The sequence below is a fragment of the Argopecten irradians genome, chromosome 1, assembly GCF_041381155.1.
Source record: "Argopecten irradians isolate NY chromosome 1, Ai_NY, whole genome shotgun sequence".
Classification (NCBI taxonomy): Eukaryota; Metazoa; Mollusca; class Bivalvia; order Pectinida; family Pectinidae; genus Argopecten; species Argopecten irradians.
The window spans coordinates 66,134,465-66,153,440 of NC_091134.1; the positions used below are offsets into that span (position 1 = coordinate 66,134,465).

At 36.1% G+C, this 18,976-nt stretch overlaps 2 protein-coding genes across 2 annotated transcripts in view; one reads left to right on the plus strand and one right to left on the minus strand.

The window, feature by feature from the left end:
- Window positions 1-4,379, plus strand: part of LOC138305892 (major vault protein-like) — a 52,304-nt gene extending 47,925 nt beyond the window's left edge. Inside the window, exons 25-26 of the mRNA XM_069246164.1 lie at window positions 2,692-2,772; window positions 3,183-4,379. Of these exons, the coding sequence (XP_069102265.1) occupies window positions 2,692-2,772; window positions 3,183-3,296 (195 nt within the window). The 3' untranslated portion in view covers window positions 3,297-4,379. The remainder of the gene's footprint in view (window positions 1-2,691; window positions 2,773-3,182) is intronic.
- Window positions 4,380-6,411: 2,032 nt separating this feature from the next.
- LOC138305915 (uncharacterized) lies at window positions 6,412-18,976 on the minus strand. The gene is made up of 8 exons (XM_069246204.1): window positions 18,720-18,976; window positions 16,061-16,292; window positions 14,384-15,418; window positions 13,607-14,020; window positions 13,203-13,418; window positions 12,189-12,262; window positions 11,649-11,906; window positions 6,412-9,487 (listed from the first exon to the last, which is right to left on the minus strand). The coding sequence occupies exons 2-8, from the start codon at window positions 16,278-16,280 to the stop codon at window positions 9,443-9,445; spliced, it is 2,262 nt and encodes a 753-aa protein (XP_069102305.1). The 5' UTR covers window positions 16,281-16,292; window positions 18,720-18,976; the 3' UTR covers window positions 6,412-9,442.

The window sequence follows — 18,976 nt, forward strand, 5'->3', positions numbered from 1 at the left end:
ACACAAGCTCTGTACTATGGTTGATATAGAGGTAAGTCCTACACAAGCTCTGTACTATGGTTGATATAGAGGTAAGTCCTACACAAGCTCTGTACTACGACTGATATAGAGGGTAGTCCTACACAAGCTCTGTACTACGACTGATATAGAGGGTAGTCCTACACAAGCTCTGTACTATGGTTGATATAGAGGTAAGTCCTACACAAGCTCTGTACTATGGTTGATATAGAGGTAAGTCCTACACAAGCTCTGTACTACGACTGATATAGAGGGTAGTCCTACACAAGCTCTGTACTACGACTGATATAGAGGGTAGTCCTACACAAGCTCTGTACTATGGTTGATATAGAGGTAAGTCCTACACAAGCTCTGTACTATGGTTGATATAGAGGTAAGTTCTACACAAGCTCTGTACTACGACTGATATAGAGGGTAGTCCTACACAAGCTCTGTACTACGACTGATATAGAGGTAAGTCCTACACAAGCTCTGTACTACGGTTGATATAGAGGTAAGTCCTACACAAGCTCTGTACTACGACTGATATAGAGGTAAGTCCTACACAAGCTCTGTACTACGGATGATATAGAGGTAAGTCCTACACAAGCTCTGTACTATGGCTGATATAGAGGTTAGTCCTAGACAAGCTCTGTACTATGGCTGATATAGAGGTTAGTCCTAGACAAGCTCTGTACTATGGCTGATATAGAGGTAAGTCCTACACAAGCTCTGTACTATGGCTGATATAGAGGGTAGTCCTACACAAGCTCTGTACTATGGCTGATATAGAGGTTAGTCCTAGACAAGCTCTGTACTACGGTTGATATAGAGGTAAGTCCTACACAAGCTCTGTAATCTGGCTGATATAGAGGTAAGTCCTAGACAAGCTCTGTACTACGGTTGATATAGAGGTAAGTCCTACACAAGCTCTGTAATCTGGCTGATATAGAGGTAAGTCCTACACAAACTCTGTACTATGGTTGATATAGAGGTAAGTCCTACACAAGCTCTGTAATCTGGCTGATATAGAGGTAAGTCCTAGACAAGCTCTGTACTACGGCTGATATAGAGGTAAGTCCTACACAAGCTCTGTACTATGGCTGATATAGAGGGTAGTCCTACACAAGCTCTGTACTATGGTTGATATAGAGGTAAGTCCTACACAAGCTCTGTACTACGGTTGATATAGAGGTAAGTCCTACACAAGCTCTGTACTACGGTTGATATAGAGGTAAGTCCTACACAAGCTCTGTACTATAGCTGATATAGAGGGTAGTCCTACACAAGCTCTGTACTATGGTTGATATAGAGGTAAGTCCTACACAAGCTCTGTACTACGGTTGATATAGAGGTAAGTCCTACACAAGCTCTGTACTATGGTTGATATAGAGGTAAGTCCTAGACAAGCTCTGTACTATGGTTGATATAGAGGTAAGTCCTACACAAGCTCTGTACTATGGCTGATATAGAGGTAAGTCTTGAAATTACACTGAACCTTGTTCATAGCACAATGTAGAAAACATCCATTATGTAAAAACAATCATAGCTTTAAAAATGAATGCAAACGGGGCTTTCCTCTCAGTTTTTATTACACAGGTAACTACACAAGGTGGAGAAGTTTATATTAGTAACTACATGTACATCTTACTTTAAGGTGGAGAAGTTTATACAGATAACTACATGAACATCTTACTTTAAGGTGGAGAAGTTTATACAAGTGACTACATGTACATCTTACTTTAAGGTGGAGAAGTTTATACAGATAACTACATGTACATCTTACTTTAAGGTGGAGAAGTTTATACAGATAACTACATGTACATCTTACTTTAAGGTGGAGAAGTTTATACAAGTGACTACATGTACATCTTACTTTAAGGTGGAGAAGTTTATACAAGTGACTACATGTACATCTTACTTTTAAGGTGGAGAAGTTTATACAGATAACTACATGTACATCTTACTTTAAGGTGGAGAAGTTTATACAAGTGACTACATGTACATCTTACTTTAAGGTGGAGAAGTTTATGCAAGTAACTACATGTACATCTTACTTTAAGGTGGAGAAGTTTATACAAGTAACTACATGTACATCTTACTTTAAGGTGGAGAAGTTTATACAAGTGACTACATGTACATCTTACTTTAAGGTGGAGAAGTTTATACAGATAACTACATGTACATCTTACTTTAAGGTGGAGAAGTTTATACAGATAACTACATGTACATCTTACTTTAAGGTGGAGAAGTTTATACAAGTAACTACATGTACATCTTACTTTAAGGTGGAGAGGTTTATGCAAGTGACTACATGTACATCTTACTTTAAGGTGGAGAAGTTTATACAAGTAACTACATGTACATCTTACTTTAAGGTGGAGACGTTTATACAAATAACTACATGTACATCTTACTTTAAGGTGGAGAAGTTTATACAAGTGACTACATGTACATCTTACTTTAAGGTGGAGAAGTTTATACAAGTAACTAAATGTACATCTTACTTTTAAGGTGGAGAAGTTTATACAAGTAACTACATGTACATCTTACTTTAAGGTGGAGAAGTTTATACAAGTGACTACATGTACATCTTACTTTAAGGTGGAGAAGTTTATACAGATAACTACATGTACATCTTACTTTAAGGTGGAGAAGTTTATACAAGTAACTAAATGTACATCTTACTTTAAGGTGGAGAAGTTCCAGAAGATGGTGAATGTGATTGGTGCAGATACCTTGTCTGCCATAGCTACATCTGGTCCTGAGACACAGGTAAGGAGACCCAAGCTCTGGGCTGGATACTGGGGTCTAGGATTTAGTTATGTCTTTCCCATTCTATCCTGTTATGTCCCGTCCTGTAACATCCCATTTGATAATTATTATAGAAGTAGAAATATATACATATGTCTTTGGAACATTTCTAGTTCTCTTCATGTCTGAACAGTGGTGTCCACATATATAGTTATTGTGCCCTTGGGTGAGTCAAACATTACTTATACAGATCTTCTATGTCACAGCAACAATGTCATATCATGTCAACCACTTAGTTATGTTACATTGTAAGAGATTAACTGGGTTTCAAAAATATCATTAACTTTCTTTGGGACGAGACAAACATCACTTCTCTCTGAAATTGTATACATAATGATGGTGAATGTTGTTTTGTTTTTCATTTTCCCCAGGTGAAGATGTTGAAAGCTTTAGGATTACAGAGCACATTGATTACCGACGGCAGTAGTCCAATCAATCTCTTTAACACTGCCTCCGGCCTCATTGGAGGGATGGCACCGCAGTAATAAGGGTCAAAGGTTGTCCTGTCTGTTGTAGTAGTTACCATGGCACCACAGTAACAGGGGTCAAAGGTTGCCCTGTCTGTTGTAGTAGTTACCATGGCACCACAGTAAAAGGGGTCAAATATGTGTGGCAACTGTTTTTACGTGTATGACACCCACCTACAAATGTGATGTATGCACAGTGCTTTTTGGGTAAAAGTGAAGTGTGGATGCTACAATGATAGTTATAATGCTGTTATATTTAAATATGTAGGCATGATATGTAATAGTTTTCGTTTCATTGACAGTTACATTTATGGATGACATATATGTGTTAAAGACTTGTACTTTGTTGTATACAGCCTCATGTGAAATTAGGAGGAATATTTTAAGTGCATGATGGCTGCTGAACAATACTAGTTATACATAATGGTTGTGATAGCTGCTGAAATAGCAAATGATATAGAATTAGAAACTACATGTCATTTATTTCACCGTGTCTTCAGAATGTAAGTGAGTGTGATTTTACTTATAAGGAGAGGCGACATGGATGAATTACCTCAGTATGATGTGTTGCAGTGAAAGATTATATCATTGATTTGTAAATAAGGGGAAAATGTCAAATGTGATATGTGAATGTTGTGATCTAATGATCATAAAAAAGACACAGAATCAAATAAATATACCTACTGATTATTATCACATACACAAATTAATGAAAAGCATGTGTAAATACTACGTAATTCTTACCGATAAACATAACTTTGACATATTCCTCAGTCAGATCTGTATTGTTTTTTTTAATCTTTACATTTTCCATTTTATGTATTTGAGCGTCAGACAAAAGTCACCGGCATTTAGTCAGTGCCTGGTAATGGGCCCATGTGGTCTCAAAGGTGACTAGGCCTTAACACTGTTGTTGTTAGTGCTATTCAATGTTTTATTTATGACAGTCTGTTGCCTAAACATCCTTACTGTGATTCAGATTTAAATATTTCTATATATATTATACTCTTTTTCACCAAGATTTTAAATTAATATACATGTACATGTTATATTACAATTTCACATATTTTCATTTTTGCAAATAAATATTTCCTGTTTGAATTGCTTTCTTTATAGTCTCTATTTTGACATTATAGCAGTATATCTTGATATTTGATCAGTCTGTTAGTACTTTGTGTAAACTACCTATGTCTATAGTGGGGAATATCAGTGAACCTGTGTCTATAGTGGGGAATATCAGTGAACCTGTGTCAGTGAACCTGTGTCTATAGTGGGGAATATCAGTGAACCTGTGTCTATAGTGGGGAATATCAGTGAACCTGTGTCTATAGTGGGGAATATCAGTGAACCTGTGTCTATAGTGGGGAATATCAGTGAACCTGTGTCTATAGTGGGGAATATCAGTGAACCTGTGTCTATAGTGGGGAATATTAGTGAACCTGTGTCTATAGTGGGGAATATCAGTGAACCTGTGTCTATAGTGGGGAATATCAGTGAACCTGTGTCTATAGTGGGGAATATCAGTGAACCTGTGTCTATAGTGGGGAATATCAGTGAACCTGTGTCTATAGTGGGGAATATCAGTGAACCTGTGTCTTTAGTGGGGAATATCAGTGAACCTGTGTCTATAGTGGGGAATATCAGTGAACCTGTGTCTTTAGTGGGGAATATCAGTGAACCTGTGTCTTTAGTGGGGAATATCAGTGAACCTGTGTCTTTAGTGGGGAATATCAGTGAACCTGTGTCTATAGTGGGGAATATCAGTGAACCTGTGTCTTTAGTGGGGAATATCAGTGAACCTGTGTCTACAGTGGGGAATATCAGTGAACCTGTGTCTATAGTGGGGAATATCAGTGAACCTGTGTCTATAGTGGGGAATATCAGTGAACCTGTGTCTATAGTGGGGAATATCAGTGAACCTGTGTCTATAGTGGGGAATATCAGTGAACCTGTGTCTATAGTGGGGAATATCAGTGAACCTGTGTCTATAGTGGGGAATATCAGTGAACCTGTGTCTATAGTGGGGAATATTAGTGAACAAACAGAACTGTACCATATTCAACCCAGTAATCGTCCAGGGCTTATAAAAAAATGAAAAATGATAAGGTGCTTAATAAGACGAAATTATTCCAAAGCAAAGTGCAAACCTTTACAGTTTTGATAGTTTTAGCCTTTATTTATGCCAAGCAATTGAAATTGAGGCCACAAAAGAGGGAGGGACGCTTATAGGGACATATGCACTTATTGGGTCGAATATTCTTGTTTGATAAATATTGTATCATGTTCAGTTCAATTTACATCATATTAACAGCCATAATCATTTAAGGCTGCTAGATTTCAATCATGGAGGAAAGCTGCAGTTCCTGGAAAAAAAACCGCTGACCTATGGTCAGTACATATATACTGCCCAACATGAGATTTAAACTGATAACAGGATGTAAAGGATGGGAATACAGTGTGACACCTTATGTACTTCACTATGCAGACCCCTAAAAAAATTGCTTTGATCTCCACACTGAATGAAAATGCAGCAATTAACAAATAATTTCTTTATTCCTGACATTTCAGTATAATCTTCACCTGTGATGTCAAAAGTGGTTCAAGGTAATGTCATGACCTTGGGCCTTTCAGTTATTGAGAAGTCAAAAATGACTTTGTTGGTGGCAGATGATGTGTAATAAGAAGACACTGTAAACCAAGTGTTATTTGTTTTGGTCCAAAATCAAAGATGGCCACAATTTCCTCCATCTTGAAAACACATTTTGAAGATATAGCTAAAACTTAAAAAGCTATGCCTGATGCTATGATACAGAGCCTAACTCGATTTGCCCTCTTCTACTTCTAGAATATAACTTATATAACTGTAGCTCTTCTGCTTCTGGAAGTTCTCCAGTCTATATGCTGAAAGGTCTTCTGAGAAGGTTTCTCTTCTTAAAAGAGTGAAATCGAGTTGAGCTCTGTATAAAGGGAGAAGACTTTATACAGACCAAGATGTGTTGCTTTTTTTCCCTCCAAAAACACAAAGCACTGTTCAAATGGTATCAAGGTTGTCAGATGATCACTAAGGCCATTGGGCCTCTTGTTTGCTTAAAACATTATTATATGTATCAAACATAAGAAAGACAAAACAAAACTCAGATGTATATATATTATCAAACATGACGTTTATCTCTCACAACCCATAATACACATATTCATCAAATAACAAGATACTGCTTTCACAATTAGCACTATTTCATTATATTCATCATCAATTCTAAGAAATTGTAAATGGAAGTCACAGCTTAAAAATAACTCCTGGAGTACTAATTATATCATTTCTCCTAAAGATAAGCACTTAATTGAGCAGTAAAAGATTTAAAAACGTCACATGTTCATGCCATGTCTTATAACTACAAAACAAGTTGACATTCTTTTGATACATACACAATATTTACTTAGTAACACATAAATATACATTTGTAGGTATACTTCAGTTTTGTACAAATATGCCAGTGAACTTCAGCCAATGTTATATCTTTTTAGCCCTTGACCTGTGACCTTTCGAAGTAAGGCCAAGATTATTTGGTTATTTCTGTTCATATGATTTACATACAGTCAAGCAAGCAAGCAAAATCCCAAACAAATCTAAGGTCAATATCATATTTTAAACTATCTATGGCTGTAAAGACATGCAGAAATATTTCAAGGCCAGATGCCACAAAAACCACACTTTTTTATTGAACTTCAACCTTTTTTCAGTAACCATATGCATGCAACCAACACAAAAGTAAGTCACAGCATTTGTATGGGAAAATAGGTAACACAAGATGTGGTATTACAAGGAATGTGAAGATAAAATTATCAGAAAACATTATCACATATTGAGGTTTGCTGAATCACTATTTCTAATGGGATACAAACATGTTGTGAAGTACCACAAAGATAAATAAGTGTTGTTGCATGATTGTCTTGACCCAAAAAAAAATCAAAAAAAAAAATCATGATTTATTTACATAACAAAGGTATTGTAAATGGTGTATTCATACAACAGGTTACATGATACCATATTCTCACACAAGAGGGTGTAACGTTATAGCCATCAACTGATGATTAGGTAGGTATTAGAACTTGAATAAATTAACTTATTGCTCTGATGTAGGTCATAGGTCAAAATGTGGCCTCTTTTTTGTAAACGATACACTAGCTATCATAGGTAAAACCGTGACTCTAATATGAAATTCCAGTGAAAACCAGAGCAAGGGAAAGAGCCAAGGCAACAATCTCCTTTACGTGGAACAAAGATCAAAATGTAGGTCACTGTGACCAAATCTCATTATATGTATAAAACACTTCCTCACCTCGGTGAATGTTTGCTAAAGTATGAATTTCTAGTGATAGGTAATATAGAAGACAGAACCTCGACAAGGTAACAAGTGGAAAGACAAAGAGGTGAATGGCTTAGCTCTGTACAAAATTACCTGGTACAGATAGTCTCCTAGCAGCATGGAAATTATGATGATAAATCCAATATAGCAAAGCTACTATTGTAATGCATTTGTATCCATTATTCTGATCATGATAACTAAGTGTTGACCGGTATATTTGGCTGTCAGTGGGACACAAACATTCTGATTAGGAATGGCTGGTGGATTTCATGCATGTCAATAACGTTATATAGGTACAGGTCTCATTATGCAACAATATTAATATGTAAGTAAAGTTTGTTCTCAATCCTTAATGGAAATACATGCATCACAAATAATTCAACCATTAAATGTAAATTTCAACCTCAGATGTAAAGGATAAAACAAATAGTGCCTAATAATTATAATTTAAGAAAAGGAATAACCCAGGTTTCCTTTAACCCTGACACCAAACATAGACATACCAAAGGATAAATACATCTGATGTACCTGAACTTACTCCGACTCGATCACCACACCTCGGTGTAGTCTTAGACCTAGAAGTGTCCGATGTAGCCGGAATATTCAAGTCAACCTTATCTTTAAAATTAAACAGTTCTTTCCTAAATCTCACACAACTTTATCTAAAACTGAAAAGGAAATGAAAAAATTGTAAGTATAAAAACATTTCTGAATAAAAGGTTCTTGCACCAAGATAAAAAATATAGACTGTAACAACAAAAACTTGAGATCACAGATGAAAATTATTTCATACATTGAACACATAGTAATAAATACTGCAAATGGGAGGGTTGACTCGGACGTCTGATAATTACAATAGTCGAAACACTCAAGTCATCGCAGTTATATATATCATCTTGTTACAAGACATTATAATATGATGATTTAAGTGAACTGACTAAGCATCTTTGTTCTAACAATGAAATATTTCAGCCATAAAAAGGTATCAATACAGCCCTGAAATTATTTGGCATACGGAAACCGTCGTGGTCCATCTTTATGGCTATAAAGGGGAATACGAAGCTTGAGATATAAATGGACAAGGGCAAATACGAGATGTTCCAACACTAAAGGGGAAGCTCTTTATCAATATCACACAAAATAATCAATCAATGACATTATTTGTTCAAATGAAATGTCAAAATAAGAAATTCCTATATTTATGTATATCTAAAACAATTTTGCACATATCCAGTATGCAAACCCAAAATCAGATATGTCTAAAAGCGCTCTCTATCCTTACCAGTTATTAGGTCAGTATTTCAGGTGGGTCGTCTCCGTTATTAAGTCTGAAATGTCCCCTCTATCACATAAAGGAAATAATCACGCTATTAAGTACCTAGTGGCTTAAATTAAAGAAGAAAACAAGAGAAAACATTTCAACAAATCTTGTGGTAACTGGATTTGAATTTCATCTTTGAATAGTTAACGAAGGCTAATTATTGCTTTATCCTATCAATGAAGATAGTATTTTCATTGTAACATAACTTGAATACAATCGACACACAAGAATTTAGTATGACCCTGAATAACTGAGAAAGGCCACAGAAGAACGTCATTGCATCACTGCTAAATATAACATCACAGTTTTGTATAATACATCCATCCTTCAGTATTCACTCAAACCAATTCAAAATAATCTAGTCACTTGATCTAGTCAGCCGTCCAGCTCTCAAATTCATCAGAGCAGACAGGTAGAGTCCTGAGCCAGAACTGATCATCAGTTCCTCACAATGTCAGATTCATCTATCGAGTCTATTAATCCAGTTCAGAATCTGTGCTCTCCGACTCCAGGACGGTATCCTGTAAAGTTTCAAAGATATAATGTTATGAACTAATGATTTTGATTTAAAATTATTGAGACACAGATGTGGCTTGTATCACAAACTGATGCAGCTCATACAGGGACATAAATCTGTAGTTACAGTATTGGGTATGCCTGTTACAAAGCCACAATTGTTGCATAAAATGCTGAGAATTTTTCAAAACTGCTATTGAATTGCAAAGGGTTGTGGTCTAGTTGATAACACTGGGATTTTGTCTTGTTGTACAACTCTGAGTTATTGCCCACGTGTAGGACACTGGGATTTTGTCTTGTTGTACAACTCTGGGTTAGTACCCAGGTGTAGGACACTGGGATTTTGTCTTGTTGTACAACTCTGGGTTAGTGCCCAGGTGTAAGGCACTGGGATTTTGTCTTGTTGTACAACTCTGGGTTAGTGCCCAGGTGTAAGGCACTGGGATTTTGTCTTGTTGTACAACTCTGGGTTGTTTTTATAGGTGTAGGTCACTGGGATTTTTCCTTTTTGTACAACTCTGAATTATTGCCCACGTGTAGGACACTGGGATTTTGTCTTGTTGTACAACTCTGGGTTAGTGCCCAGGTGTAGGACACTGGGATTTTGTCTTGTTGTACAACTCTGGGTTAGTGCCCAGGTGTAAGACACTGGGATTTTGTCTTGTTGTACAACTCTGGGTTAGAGCCCAGGTGTAAGACACTGGGATTTTGTCTTGTTGTACAACTCTGGGTTAGTGCCAAGGTGTAGAACACTGGGATTTTGTCTACTTGTACAATACTGGGTTGTTGCCTAGGTGTAGGTCACTGGGATTTTGTCTTGTGGTCTTCTCTAGGTTGTTGCCCATGTGTAAGACAATAGGATTTTGTCTTGTACAACTCTGGGTTAGTGCCCAGATGTAGGACACTGGGATTTTGTCTTGTTGTACAACTCTGGGTTAGTGCCCAGGTGTAGGACACTGGGATTTTGTCTTGTTGTACAACTCTGGGTTGTTGTTTAGGTGTAAGACACTGGGATTTTGTCTTGTACAACTCTGGGTTGTTGTTTAGGTGTAAGACACTGGGATTTTGTCTTGTACAACTCTGGTTTGTTGTTTAGGTGTAGGAGACTGGGATTTTGTCTTGTTGTACAACTCTGGGTTGTTGTTTAGGTGTAAGACACTGGGATTTTGTCTTGTTGTACAACTCTGGGTTGTTGTTTAGGTGTAGGAGACTGGGATTTTGTCTTGTAAAATCTGAGTTGTTGTTTAGGTGTCGAACACTTGGATTTTGTCTTGTACAACTCTGGGTTGTTGTTTAGGTGTAAGACACTGGGATTTTGTCTTGTACAACTCTGGTTTGTTGTTTAGGTGTAGAACACTGGGATTTTGTCTTGTTGTACAACTCTAGATTGTTGTTTAGGTGTAGGACACTGGAAATTTTTTGTGTTGTTGTACAACTCTGGGTTGTTGTTTAGGTGTATGACACTGGGATTTTGTCTTGTTGTACAACTCTGGGTTAGTGCCCAGTGTAGGACACTGGGATTTTGTCTTGTTGTACAACTCTGGGTTAGTGCCAAGGTGTAAGACACTGGGATTTTGTCTTGTTGTACAACTCTGGGTTAGTGCCCAGGTGTAAGGCACTGGGATTTTGTCTTGTTGTACAACTCTGGGTTAGTGCCCAGGTGTAAGACACTGGGATTTTGTCTTGTTGTACAACTCTGGGTTAGTGCCCAGGTGTAGAACACTGGGATTTTGTCTTGTTGTACAACTCTGGGTTAGTGCCCAGGTGTAGAACACTGGGATTTTGTCTACTAGTACAATACTGGGATGTTAGGTATAGTCAAGGACTGGTAATTGAGTGTTGTTTGGTGGTACAGTGGTCTGGTGTTTGGACACAAGTGACCGATAGATTACTATGAGCCAATAAGGACTAGGAGTATGTTATTATACTAACAACCAAACAGTTACCAGGGGGTACACTGGACTCATAACTTGAAGGTTTCAAGGCATGATGGTCTACTGGAGGAACACTGGGCTACCCATTCATTGGTCACAGCTATGATAGTAACCTGCATTGAGACTGCCATATTGTGGAAATACTGATGCTCATCCATCAAATTATCTTTCTTATTATATCAAATTAATGAAACAGTAAATCTTCTGTTTTTTGTATTAAAGTGAAACTCACCCATCCACCCTGATCTACGATCCAGCCAGCAAACTTGTCCTCCAGATAACGTAGACTCATTTCCTTCACTTTCATAGCCACCGCTCCGCCGACTCCTGCAGCATGTACAGTTTTCTTAGTGATGTAGAACAGAGTAGCCAGCTGGTCCCAGCCCACATCGTCCCCAATGGCTCGCTTCAGGGTATCAGTAAAGGTGTTGTATGTAGCCTGTTTCACTATGTCTTTAGCTGCCTCTGTTACCTCTGCTGATACTGGATGCTGCAGATTTTAAAGGTTTTCATGTAAGAACATTGATTTTCAAAATCATTAAACCTAAATTTTCAACTATGATACAGCTATTCTTTTTACACAAATTTACCCGGTAAATAAAAATCAGGAGAATATTTTATAAAAGCTAACTTACAATGTCTTATTTGTTTGAATGGAAACCTCAACAAAAATGTATAAAATGATAGTTCACATTATCCCCTGGAGTATTTGTAAGGCATAATTCTTGACTAAGTAACCAAGAAACCTTTCAAGGTTTTTTTTTAATCATACCTCAACACTGAAATTATCTCCGAAGTTCCGTAAACTGTCTCGAAGTTCTCTCTCCAAGGAATTCAGACCATCACCTACAACAACATTTTAATCTTTCAGTTTTCTAGCATCAGATATCTTAAAATTAAAACTTAAAGTCATGCAGGCTACTCAATATGTTTTACAAGCATTTTGTTTTCTTGATAAATTTATTTTCAACCAATTTTATTGATAAAAATCGATGGGATTGGACAACAGGCTAAGCTACCTTGTATATAAGCCCTCTCCTTCTTTGATAGATCACAAGTATGTCTTGGAGCCAAAGCAAATATTGACTGCTAAATATACTCGGCCATGGAAAAAAGTTGTAATCAGTGGTATGTCCTAGGGCTTTAGTAGGATAACATTTGAACATGATAACCAGGTGTGCTTTTTTAAGAGTAACTTACAGATGTAAAAAGATTTTTTACTAGAGCGTACTCTAATTAAATCACAAAGCGATTTATAACGAGAATACACTCAGATTTTTGTGTTATATCTGCATTACAGAAAACTCTATTCAAATTTATACTTTACATTCAATTTAAATTCTTTCTTAAAGAAGATATCATCAGAATTCCAAATTAATTTTGGGACTCTTTTTACATTAAATGGTTATGCTGTTGTCTCAGTTAATCACAAGTGACATTACAAATGGCAATGCCATTATTTTCTTAATGTGCTAATAAAGTAAATTGTTTAAACCAATCAAAATTCTCAATACAAGCAAAATTGAATTATTATTTGATATCGTCCATCTGACCATCTCATACAGAATATACAGCTGAACCTCATTAACTTGAGCTGGAATAAATTAAACACTGTCTCATTTGAAGAATTGCATCAATCCCAACCAAAGTTTTCATTATTTATCCATGTATGCTTGACTAAAATTTTCACTAAACAAGTTTAATATTGTTCTTAGAAAATTGGAGTCAAAGTAGTTTCACAGTACTTTGTTCATGTACAATCAATAAGCTGATAACTTAGACCTACCATCACGGACATCAAACGAAGCTTCCAGGGATGCCTGGGGTGTAGTTGACGATTGACGAGGTGATGTGGCTTGAGTCTCGCCCGATGCTCCTGCCATATAACTATCACCCATCTCAGCCAGTCGTTCTGCTATGATTCCATACAATTTCTCCTTGTCTTCCTGTGTAACAGGACCGTTCGACCCCGTAGCTCCCTCCACGGAATCTAGCCCATCATCTGTAGATAAAACATCTCAAAGGGTATTCATCCATCAAACACATCAGTATCACAGATTTTAATTAAATAAATAATTAAAGATCCATGAATATATATGTTAGTTACTCTACAATCTTTATAGCTACCTCTGTTACTTAAGTTACCTTTAGTTGATGTGGAACCTGATCTATTTTTATCTATATAATTACCTTGACCTTCAGTCTGGCTGTTTCCGTCCACATCCAGATCATCCACAATCGTATGTTGGTGAAAACTCCGTTCTACATCTATCTCCCCCGTAGGTAGCCTCCTTCTAAACTCTGTTTCCTCAATATCATAATCATAAGCAAAGGATTGGTTGGCAGGAAGCATCTGCCCTTCAATGTCCATTGGATCTGACCTTTGACCCAAGTCCAGATTGCTGATGGCATTAAGACCAACATCATCAATTGAAGTAACTTCTGATGTGTGTTTTCTCTGTCGTCCATCCATCTGGAAAAAGCTGGACTCAAAATGGCTGTTTTCACTACCTCTGACCGCCCCATCAGGAACTGAGATATTCCGCTGATACGCCTTCCTTCCTTTCCTCTTCTTTATCATGTTGAAGTCTGCAGACTTGGAGGCTGTGGAATATAACTAAATATTAATTCATAATATCATTCTAGTAATTCTTTTATTTTATTTTAGAAAACAATTTTCAGCAAGCAAATTAAACACAATACAACATTTCTTTTGCCACCATGGAAGATTTACAATGTATTTAGAACAGAAGATGATTTTTAATATTTCAGCGAAAAGTAAGTTATCACAAATCATTTTAAGTTTTTTCAAATGATCCTGTTTGATAAGAAAAGTGAAATTTAATCAATACCTGGAATTGTGACCTGACATACTGTTCTATTAATAGTAAATAATCTCAACCTTTGACCTTTTGTGTCTTATGAACCTTTCTGAAGCAGAACTGGCTGTTTTATAAATAAAAATACCTGGAACTTTTTTCCTTGATTTTCTGCCTCTGCGTGTGGTCAGTTTGCGAAGACTACTGAAAATTCCTCCTTCTGAAGTCTTTGCAGAACTGGACAGATCGGCACTCTCTTTGATATTACTGTGCTTGTCAACATGTTTACGTTTATGATGTTCCTGGTCTGTGATGTCCGTTGATTCCCAGGTCTCCTGTGATCTTACTAACCCCGCTCTGTCCCCATCAGTGTAGTGATGCTGCTCTACATGGCCATGTTTGTGTGTATGTCTTTCTTCCAAAACTTGAGCTCCGCCCTTTTGACCTTGACTATATTTACCCTTTTTTGTTACAGTATCACCCTCTCTGTCATCATTCTTTCTGTCTTTACTCCTGTTTAAAACACTATTTAATCTTTCTTTTGCCCTTTTGAACACAGATTTTTTCTTCCTCTCTGGTGAGACTACAGCCTCACTCTCAGTGTCCGAGGAAGAGAGAGAACCTGATCTGTAACGCTGCCGTCCTCTTTCAGGTCCAACTGGTGGGGAATTTCCATTAACACGTTTTGTCCTCGACTTTTCATTCTTTAATTTCAAATCCTTTATGTCTTTCTTTTTATCCAAATTCTCAAGCTTTGAGGGGCTCAAGGAATAGGATGTTGTCATTAGATTATTGTCAATTCTATGGGCTGGTGACAAATTGGGTGGCAAACTTTTTGCACGAGGCACTGTTTCATAATCATCAGCAAATGGTATATCAGCATTGTCGTCTACTAACGAATGGATGGAAGTTTTAGCTGAGTTAACAGAAGTACGAGAAAGTTCTGATGTTTCACGAGAATGGATCACAGATGACGTTTTACCAGAAGTGATTGAAGCATGTGAGAGCTCAGAGGGCCCACGGGAGTGAATCACTGAGGCATGACCTGCATGACTAGAGTTGCCGATAGAGTGTTGCCTGTCACTGGAGCTGTCTGGAGACAGTGGCCTCCCTGGCTGGGAGTTGTGAAAGTAGTACTCTTCTTCTGTTACGTCCACATCTTTCACCTGTTGATATGCTGTACCTGTTAAACACAAAATTGCTTATTTAATAATGATAATAAAACATCAGCCACCGTCTATCATACACTGGTTAAGTAAAACAACTGATGTGATATTTGATCTAAACAACTTTGAACTTCATTGTTTTGCATGATTTCACTTCAATTATTTGATTTCAAATGCTTTTATCACTTTTGTCTCTTGCACCTTTACCTTGATCCAAATACTAGGTGTGGCAATTTTAATCCAATAACCCCAGAATAAAAATCAAGATCTTAACAGTTTAAGTTCAATTTTTTTAATTCTGATATAATTTAGATACTCTGATGTACAAATATACTCATAATAACTAGGTATTTTCATACTTTTCTGATTATCTAACATATATATAAATGTATTGAATTTAAATAAATTACTATTTTCTCAAAAGTTGTTCATGGCCTGCTGCTATTGAAATATTTGTGGAAAAAAAAGAAATGATTCATGGGTCATTAACATTTGAATTAATTAAATGAGAGATGCAGACTGACTTCTGGGAATGAAATATAGTAAATTAAAACATACAATGTACTAGAACTTGATCTGATAATTACCACTGTAATATACATAATAATCTTAATTAAAAAACAAACCAAACATGGTATGCCTTGTATGTACATATATACCTATGAGTGGTTTTCCACGTTTTCCCTTATTTTCCTTCAATTCTTTCATAAGAAACTGTTCCATAATTTTGGCAGCCTCATTGCGCACCTCCTGCTTTGTAGGAGGCTGTTGATGAGGACAGGGTGAACGCCGTTTGATACGGTGTTTCTTTTGGAGGTGCACCTTGAGGAGTTCTGAGGCCTCCTGGAAGGATGGCGTTCTTGGCACGTTTTTATCCATCGTAAATAAGGTCTGAAATCAGGAGTTTAAAATGAAATTGATGTACTAATAGGAAAAGATTACATTATATAAAAAAGGTAAAATCAATGACTTATAGTTTTCAAAAAGTATACATATAAGATAGTATTGCTTGAATTAATTAAAGACACATTGCCTTTCTGAAACAACATTTTTTTTAATGGAAATGTACAACAACAAGATAGATAATTTTGTAGAGTTGGAAATATTATCAGCTTATGAGCATTAATAGTACAATTATCATCACCTTTCAATTTAATTTAAATAAGTTAAATATTAATTTTCATAACTTTATAGTTGTATAATGTTTCCCATCATCACTTTAGTTACCATCAATTAGTTGGTTTTTTTTGTGATTTTTTAATAGAATAGATGCAATAGACTATCACTGTACCAGACTGCAAAACAACAAGATAAATCTTGTTTTTTTCAGAAAAGTAAAGGGCCTTTAAAGCAATATTTGATACCTTTTTACATACATGTCATAACCTATAATACCAGAAACACATATTATGTATAATACTATACTCCAAGGTACAATGTTAGTTGCAATATTGTAGCTGAAAAGACTTCTAGACTGATAAGGATGTCGTCTTTAGACAAAAAGCATAGTAGACAGGGTGCGTATATTCATTCTAAAACAATGTAAGCGGTAAAGCATGTCTGTCTGATAAAAATAGTGTAAAAAGAGTGAATTATGTGGTTTGTGCATAGTGTTAAATACATATACATAGTGTTTCCCACAGGAAAAAAAAGGGCATGGTGCTGGGTTTTGAAAAGGGCACCTTGACCGCGATAAATAACCATCAGAGGGGCACAAAGGTTATATCGACAACTTCCAATACATGGGGAAATCTTTAAAACTGTCTTGTTGTTTATTTAATTCTGGTTCAACTTAATATCATTTAAAAGCTTTAAACTCTCTGAGTTGCTAAGTAATATCAGGACATCTATTTAATTATTCTGATTGAAAAAAATTATTTTGAAAATTGTAATCTGCAGATCATATGATCATGACTATAATTGATTCACAAGAAAGATCTAAATTTCATTTATATTAATTAAAAGAATGGGAAAATTCAAAATGTATTTCTTTATTTCAATCCAATTACCTTTATTTTAATATATATCTTTATTTAAATATTAAAAATACTGTATTGATTTGAATAAGATAACATGCTTCATAATAATGGACAATTAATTAAAATAATGTTCTACATTTACAAGCACTAAATTAAGAAAATACAGATAAGTGTTAGAGAAGTATGCAAAATATTTCAATTTAATCTGATAGAGAAAAAGTTTATTTCTTTTTAATTTGATTTATTTTAATTACTTTGCTGTTAATAATTTTATTATTATTAAGATATCTTTTCTAAAAATAAATTCACACCGAAATTCTAAAAAAATAATACCATTTTCATTTTTAAAAACGTGAATATTAGTAAAATCCTGAAATTCAATATCTCCGGATCTACTATTACAATACACCCAAAATGGCGGCCATTATGATTGCAAATCTTGTGACATCCATCCGATATAGATAGGCCTATTAAACATTAAAAATGTTAGTAAATCATTTACAGTTGTAAGCAGTATTTGTTTTTGAAGTAGTGCTCACTAGCTGTAGTCATAAAACTTATTGAAAGGCCAGCTGATTGTTTTCTAGGCTGCCGATCGGCTGCTTGACTTCAGCTTACGTAATACACAGACCTGAAAGTGACACCACAAGCCAAGGTGGAAATAGCCCAAGGCTGCTAATTAGGGCCACTGGGGTGTTGGTCAGGGGGTCAGGGAGTGGTCACACTTCTTTTGTTTACTTAATTATCAAGCCACTACCTGGTATTTGGTAATTTAGTAGAAGTGTACTGGGGACAAACAGGGCACGGCGTTAGGTCAAAGGGGCATGGCGTCAGGTAAAAAGGGCACGGCACGGCGCCATGCTAATCAGGGCTGTGGGAAACACTAATACATGAGCCGTAGTTTTTCACACGGAGACCCAGGTTCAATTCCTGGTCGGGACACTCGACAGTAATGTATATTTTCCCTGTTCTTCTATACATGTAACATGTTATCAGGTTGGGGAAAACCACTAACTATCAAATTATACTGGTTATGTATATATGGCAGTAGCGTAATACACTCAGATACATACAGGCAACAAAAACTGTAGAGAATTACAAGGATTTAATATCAAAATGGCAGGACCCCATGCAATATATCTGAGCTCGATATGCACGTATATGGAACCGATACAGTATCGTGCATGTACTGTAGATCCTGCAATTTTTAAAAGTACAGGTAAAATACACAATTAAATTAACAACACAGTAACATATATTCAATAAACGAGAAATAAATTGCTTAAAACGACAGAAAAAGAGACTTACTACAGAGAGATACAGATGTATTCAAACTTACCAAATATTTATAAACAGCCCTAATAAAATCGAATGGGTTTGCATGTTCGATTTCAAACGTTGACAGCCTTTCATATCGAAAAAGATATTTTAAGTTGAAAATGATTTGAGAGCTTCATTCTATGATTTCTTTCTTCTTGGCTTATAATCAGTATTCTTCCCATGTTGTCTCTACATCTAAAATTCGCACAAGTAATATTCAAATCATGATATCAGCTGGATACTGTGACAGATATAGACTTCTTCTAAACAGGAAAC